General features: G+C 44.2%; 1 protein-coding gene across 1 annotated transcript in view; it reads left to right on the top strand.

The window, feature by feature from the left end:
* The first annotated feature begins 1,257 nt into the window (after positions 1-1,257).
* ITIH2 (inter-alpha-trypsin inhibitor heavy chain 2) overlaps positions 1,258-7,586 on the top strand; it is a 36,290-nt gene continuing 29,961 nt past the window's right edge. Inside the window, exons 1-4 of the mRNA XM_045812927.2 lie at positions 1,258-1,459; positions 2,803-2,877; positions 4,449-4,481; positions 6,107-6,276. Coding sequence (XP_045668883.2) covers positions 1,376-1,459; positions 2,803-2,877; positions 4,449-4,481; positions 6,107-6,276 — 362 coding nt within the window. The 5' untranslated portion in view covers positions 1,258-1,375. The remainder of the gene's footprint in view (positions 1,460-2,802; positions 2,878-4,448; positions 4,482-6,106; positions 6,277-7,586) is intronic.

Here is a 7,586-nt window from a genome sequence, read left to right as displayed (position 1 = left end):
TAGGGGTGTGAGCTCCCCATGTGAGTGGACGTTTAGAGAGTGGTCCTTTCCAGCAGCGGGTCCTTTCCAGCAGCAGGAGCTAGATCACGGAACTTTAGGCAGGAAGGCATGCGATCCATTCTGAGAAGGAAAGCCAGAAATAACGTGAGGGCACAGGTCCTCTGCTGGCCAAACTGGGGTCCACAGCATGACCCATGTTCAAGCAGACGTCTGCAGTAGGGACTCAAGAAAGAGGCCCATTAAATAGACTTGCCAGCCAGATGGGGGAATTACAGGTGAATTCTAGTCTAGATTCACACCTGGCACCCTGGACCGCAGTGATGGATGGCAGGTTGCCTCTCCTGGGCCCATGGGATCATGAACAGCAAAGGCTTTGGGCTCAGGCCAGACTTGCTGGATCTGTGTCTCTTCCTTTACTAACCATGAGATGTGGAATAAATGACTTAGTCTTATTTTCTTCAATTATAAAGGAGGACAAATATAGTGCCTACCTCACATGGTTCTTTCAAAGATTAAAAAATCAAAGAATTAAAGATAATACAGGTAAAAGCACCTGCCACGAGGAGGCTCAACACATCTTAGTTAACATTCTTATTTCATCCAGACCACAAATAGGCAAGACTACTACACAGAGCTTCCAGGCCGGGTTTTCTCTGGTTCTGGAATGGAGGAGAATTGATTCTCCACTGACCTGAGTGAGGCTGATCAGGGACAGCAGCAGGGACAGACATTGCTCTCTTAGTCAAAGACATTCATGAAACGTCTCCACGCTCTTCAGCGTGTCTTTGTATCTGGCCCAGCGGCGTGCCCAGTTCTTACCACAATAGGTACTTAGTTATCAAAGAGAGACGGAAAAACGCTAGCAGTGAATGTTCTGCTCAGAACACCATTGTGTTCCCTTTTCCACTTTTGCTAAACTTCTCCTTTCATTTAAACAAAAGGATTTCGTTTCCAGAAACTTTACACTTTTGCCCTTTTCTCTCTGACTCTGTTTCCCTGTCTAGTTTCCCACCTGGTCCTTCAAAGAGGATGAGGTTGATCTTCAGGTCTCTCTGATTCTGAGATGAACAGAAATCAGCAAAAGCCAAAAAAAAAAGCATGTCCATCTGACCCTGACTTGTCCACACAGCCCAGCGACTACCTCTGGTTTTGCTGTTTGAATAACCTCCGGGTGTCCGATCCACCCCCACAGCTCAAGTTTGAACTCCAGAACAAATATTTGTCCTGTTTTTGAACAAAGTTTGAGAGCTTTCTTCTTCTTTTTTTTCTTCTTTTAAAACACGAACTCTTCTGCTGTTCCTTTGAACTGGGTTCCGCGAGGAGCAGAATTCTCCGGGGACCCTGCACGGAGAGCTTGGCAAAGCCACCCAACAAAATGCATCGACTCACGTGCTTTCTCATCTGTGTCTTTGTTTCTGAAACACAAGGCTTCGAAATCCCCACCAATGGACTTCCAGAAGTGAGTACTCCCAGAAACTCCTTGCTGTGGGCCTGTACATGGGCTCAGTAAATAGCCTGTGGTTATTGCTATTTGAGGACCGTGTTCTGTGTGGAAAGGAAATTTATGATAAAATTCATCTGAGTAAGGGTGTTCACTGTTGTAATTACTGGAACGTGTGTTTACCTTTTAAAGTGTGAATGGGATTTGCATGAGAATTCAGTCAAATTCAATGGACCGGCCCCACAGAGCAACATTTATGGAACACAGCTGACTACTCCTTATCTAAACAATGGGGATAATTGATCTAACCCAAAGGGTGTTAGGGGAATTAAATGACATATGTAAACTACCCTGCACAATGCAACCCTAGGAAGCACTTAATAATTATTAGCTGTGACGAGGATGACACTTCATTATCACTCTTGCACTAACAGTGTAAGAAAAGTCATTATCAAAGCACCATTGTCTTTCCTACCTACGTGAACAGTGAGTCCTGTCATGAGGGCACTTTAAATATTGCTGTTAAGGGGGGGAGATGGCAAGTGGGCCGGCAGAGAGCAAGGATTATTTCCAGGGAGCTCAAGGTTTCCACTTCAGATCCTTGGCCATCCCCAACATAAGGAATGTCTTGGACTGAGTCATTTTGAAAGTCATGCAAACACTATTTTGATGCCAGAGAAGGAATGTGTATCATGGGAAGATCCTAGGAGATGCAGAGGCTTTGTAATACTTGCAGAGTGAATTACCCACAAAAATGCCAAGGAACAGGATGGCATATTTGCAGGAAAGAAAAAAAAATCACTCTGTCTGCTTGGAAACGATCTGATTTTCCAACACCTTAAGAACTGCCAGGGTGTGTTGGAAATCTCTTGGACAGAGCCAGGGATCGAAGCCAAGACATCCAAACATGTGTGTGCTTTTTCAGTCGCTTCTTACTTGTATTCCTTTCCTATCAACACTTTTTTTCAACATTTTTAATTGGAAGAGATGTATGGGCACATTTATCCACTCACACACTTGCTGATGGCCAAGGTCTACCCAAGAGCTCCCCAGGGACCTACTTGATCACTGGGTTACTGTGACCCCGACCTGTATGTCCTGTCATCTTCTGGCGAACTAAAAAATGCATTCCTTCAACAAATGTGAAGAGAATAGCTTCCGTGGACTCACCTCTGAGACGTAGCTAGCAAATATAAATTCATTAAAGAAGTCATGGTATCTTTTTTTAAAGGGGATTTCCCAAAGGTATAGGAAACAAGATAGAAAAACAGGATGAATGCCCTTATGCCTGTCCCTATCTGCCTCCTTTGTTCTAGATCGTTTTTATTAATAGAAATAAAAATCCTTAATTCTTTTTTAAGTTTGCAGAATACGCAGATCTTGTTGAACTGGCCCCAGGCAAATTTCAGTTTGTGCCGGAGAACCAGAGGTATCAGGTACAGTAAGCCTTAGTCTCGAAGGGGAAATAAATGAAAGAGATCATGATTGATGAAGTAAGGGGAGGATTAAGATGCTTTTGCTAGATATTCTCGGAGCTTGTTTTTTATCATAATGGTCACCTTAGTTCCTTAAAGGATGGTTGGCTATGCGTTTTCTTCAAATTCTAAGATGGTGGGATGATTTTACTGCCTTATCAGGAAGGATTTCCTCTTAGGAGGGCATTGCTTCTCTTAGCTGAATGGTAATCTGGATGCCTCAGGCTATCCGGTGGAGGCAAACATGGCCCACTGAGCACACATCCTCCTTGGGGCGGTCACTGCTGCCTTGGGGGAGTAGCTCAGAGAGCATAGGGACAGGCCATGGCCAAGGCCGCATCCCAGAGGCCGCCAACAACAGCACGGATACACCCTCTAATTCATGGGGGAATTCTCCAGCAGGCCAGGAAGGGTGTGGCTTCTCCCACATGCAGCCCACGTGCTGAGAAAGGGGGTGTTTATGGAAGCAACGCTAAGCTGACCAATGACTTATTTTGTATGGGCGTGAATTTTTGACTTTCTAAAAGTCCAGATTTCTTGTAAACCAATAATATGAAAACCCAACGGGCAAGTTCTCATGTCATCTAGTCACAAGAGCGAAAACTTCGTCATTGAGAATTGTATTCAAAAAATTCAAAAGAAGGCAACTGTTGACCTCACAATGTCACACAACACTCCCTACAACCTCAGCTCACTCTGAATCAGGCCAGCTAGACTTACATCCAGCACCTGACTTATTCTGCTAGAGTCCAACAGATAATAGATGTTCATCCATCTTTAAACCTAACTCGGCTTTAAAACCAGTTCAGCTTTCCATGCCCAGAGGACAGTCCTTCATGTGGCTAATTCGCTGCCTGGCAGTGAAAGTGCAGGATTTTCCACACACCAGTCACTATGCCCGGCTCCAGGGCCACCCCAAAGAGGAAATACCTCGAAATCCCCAGCCTCATATAGCTGAGTCCAATGGAGGACACAGACATGCACTCCCACTGTCTTCCTTGGAAGGAAGAGCTTAGCTGCCATGAAAACTTAGTAAGAGAAGCTTACCTAGTTTGGGGATGGGCAGGAGCGAGCTTGACAGAAAATCCCCCTGAGCTGAGATCTGAAGGATGAGTTGGGGGGGGAGACGACACGAAAGCACTACGGACCTTGCAAATGGCATGTCCAGAGCCCCATGGTAGCCTGGGGCATCCAGATTACCATTAAGTTAAATAAGAAAATAAACAGGATAAAGGGAAGATAGGTCACTCAGCATGAGTTCCTTTGAATATTTTAATTTAAAAGTACTTGTTCTCGCATTATATCAAAAAATGGTGTGCTTGCCAAGTGGCTAGAAATGTGTCCAGAGAAACACACCAGTGGGAAAATACTTCGAGAATATTTGACATTTATATCTGGGCTCCAGTGAATGAGTTATAGCTTAGTATTGAAGGGAATAAAAAAATTTTTTTTGACTGAGAGAAAGCAGTTTTTGTCCTCTAGGTAATAAGTAACACATTTTTGAAGAATGATTATCTACCTTCCTTTCACAGAGAAGTGTTTCCGGAGAATCTGGAGAAACGATGGTGAGTTTACTTTGATTTTGTTAAAAATTGATGACCGAATGATTTTCCTGTTACCTATTATCTGGAGATCGATACGGTTGCCTCCTTTGTCTCTAGCCCTGAGAGCGTTTACCTGACTTTCGAAATACCCTCTTGCCCAATTCTGTTTGGAAGTGTGTCTAAAATTCAGCATGAAAGAGTATAGTATATATGTAGGAGAGATGTCACCAGGTGAGATGTCACCAGGAGCTGAAAATGTCCTTTCTATTCTCTCAAGCTTTGCCAAAAACCTAGATTTCACCCAAGCATACATATTCATTCCAACTTAGCTGTTCGCATTTAAAATATGACACCTAACAGATCTGGAGGGGGAAAAAGACAGTGTGGGAAAGGAGTTCCCAAACACAAAATGGTCCGATTTCCTGAGATGTTCAAAGAAGTCCTTCCTGTGGCGAGAAAACATCGAAAGGAAGTGGTTTCCATTGGCTTCCTACTCTGACAGAAATTGTGAGAAGCAAACATTTAAGGGGAGGGAGGACAAGTAACTCAGCCTGGATTTTGTCTTAGTTGGAGGTGAGCTGGCTGTTACAGAGTTGAAAGGCTTAATCTTGGCTGACAGAGTTTTGGGGATGACACCTAGTATCGAAATAAGCAAATCCTTTCGGAGAAGAAAGGAAAACCTAACGGGTCACCTAATTGCCCTAGCCCTGAAGGAGTCTGCAGTTCGCAGGCCTCTCCTGAAAGACATGTGCTCCTAATACCTGGCCTTTGGGCACCATGATAGGCTGTAATTTGTTACACGGGAGCTGCCTCAAACCAGTAGAGCAGGGTTCGGAAAGGAGGCCCAGAGCACGGGAGCAATCAGGGCATCAACAAGGTACTTTCTCTTCATATTCCAATCACACCCATCAGTGTGTCGTATTTCATTCTAATTGGGGGAAGGAGAAGAAGACAGGGGAAAGATGGCACCATAACAGATAAGATGGAAGAAGGCAGGGGCGCCTGGGTGGCTCAGTCGGTTAAGCATCTGCCTTCTGCTCAGGTCATGATCCCAGGGTCCTGGGATCGAGCCCTGCGTTGGGCTCTCTGCTCAGCAGGGAACCTACTTCTGCCTCTCCCTCTGCTGCTCCGCTTACTTGTGCTCTCTCTCTCTCTCTCAAATAAATAAATAAAAGCTTTAAAAAAAAATGGAAGAAAGCAGATAACAATATGGAGACCACACACGTACTTCTACCCCACTGTACCCTTGGCTGCGCCCCCCTCTGAAGATACAGCCAGGGTCCTCTCAAACCCCACTACCTTTATCATTTCCCTTGCTAGGGTCCTGCCTTTGAAGTTTTTTCTTGAACTTTCTCAATCCAGTCTTGCATTCCACAACCATTTTCTACTTGTATGCTCATTTTAAGCGTCATTATTAATAGACTCACAGAGCTGAACAGCATCTCAAGATATCTCAAAACGAAGGCACCTTCTGCCTGGCAGGCGGGTCCCAAGTTAGGAGAATGCTTAATACTCCCTGAGTGACATGCTTACCAATGCCTGAGGACTGATCATAATAAAATGTGATACTCTTTACCGTCAGATACGTGCTGAAGTTCCGGGTAATTTTGCTCCGCGTAACCCCCATGCTTTCTTGCCAATAACAGGAAGAGGCTGATCAAGTAACTCTTTATAGCTATAAAGTCCAGTCCACTATTACTTCTCGTATGGCCAACACCATCATCCAGACCAAAGTGGTGAACAACTCCCCAGAGCCTCAGAACGTCGTGTTTGACGTTCAGATTCCCAAAGGAGCCTTCATCTCCAACTTTTCCATGTAAGTAACTCCTATGTAGACTAGAAATTGGAAATCCTCTACTCAAAGACCCCAGCTCCCTCATAGTTAGAATGGCCCTTGGTAGTCAACTGCTCCTCTGGTTCTCACTCTTAGAGCTGTGGACCCACTGGATGTCAAGAGCCGTCGTGGGCTGGGTCCCCATACTTTGTTTCTGTTCAAAGTACCAGAATTAGTGAAGGATTTGCTTTTCATGACTAATAAATTAAAGCAACCAAGCTATCTCTCTGGTAACAACTCTTACTTGCATTTTAATGTGCTTTCTTGTGGGGGAGGGGGTGTGGGGGTGGGGAGAAATCTGTGGATTACAGGAAACCATGTATGAGTGCAGAGCAGTTTCGTGCCACCTGTCATATGTTTCCCTATGGAGAAAACACATGAGAACCACTGATTAAATCCAATCATCTGTCCAGTGATTGAATTCCTCTGTTACACCGAGGACAAGTGGCTTATCCAGGCTAGACTTGAATATCTCTTTAATGATAAACTCACTACTTCCCAGAGCAATCCACTCAATGATTGACAGGTCTGTTAGAATTATTTCTCATACTTAATTGAAATCTGTGCCGTTTCTACCCAGTGACTCTGGTTCCACTCACAATTTTTTTTTTCTTATTCTCTGCAAAATACATACTGAAGTGTTCGAGGATGAAATGATACGCTGTCTGAGATTGGCTTCAAAATAATCGAGGTGGAGAGGGTAGGGGTAGAGGTGAGCTGACACTGGCTGAGTACTGATAATGGTGTGGCTCAGGGATGGTTTCAAGGAGGCTTCTTCTATTATTCTAGTTTTTGTCCGTTTGAAGATTTCCATAATTAAAAAGATTTTTCAACCACTCCAGTGCTTTTTAAAAAGTGAGGCCAGTTATCTTGTCCCGACTGGTAGCTTCATGTATCAAGGCTAAACATTCCTTATTCTTCCAAGTGTTTGGATGGCTTTCTACCCCCGACCATTTACACGGCCATCCCCAGAGTGTGCTCTGCCTGGCCGTGTCCTGTCCCCGAGCACAAGGCTCTGCATACAGTCTGGCTATCTTTTTTCCTAAGACATTAGATTGAGTTACTTCTCATCTGCTTTGGTCTTTCATCCACCAAGGTAACCAGCGATAACTGTGAATAGACAAAACATTCAAATACCACGTACTTTGGCTTCTAAAAACTACAGAGCACATTAACTGTATTTTCTAAACAAAACAAAGTAGGTGGGGAAAAGGCATTAGGTGACTGAATTGGTATCCTTGGACTTGGCTTAGAAATTTACTTTTCAAAAAAATTTAAGGCAGTCTGTTCTA

This window comes from Ursus americanus, chromosome 31 (genome assembly GCF_024610735.1).
Source record: "Ursus americanus isolate L20-20 chromosome 31, mUrsAme1.1.p, whole genome shotgun sequence".
Taxonomy (NCBI): Eukaryota; Metazoa; Chordata; class Mammalia; order Carnivora; family Ursidae; genus Ursus; species Ursus americanus.
This window is presented reverse-complemented; position numbering and strand designations above follow the sequence as displayed.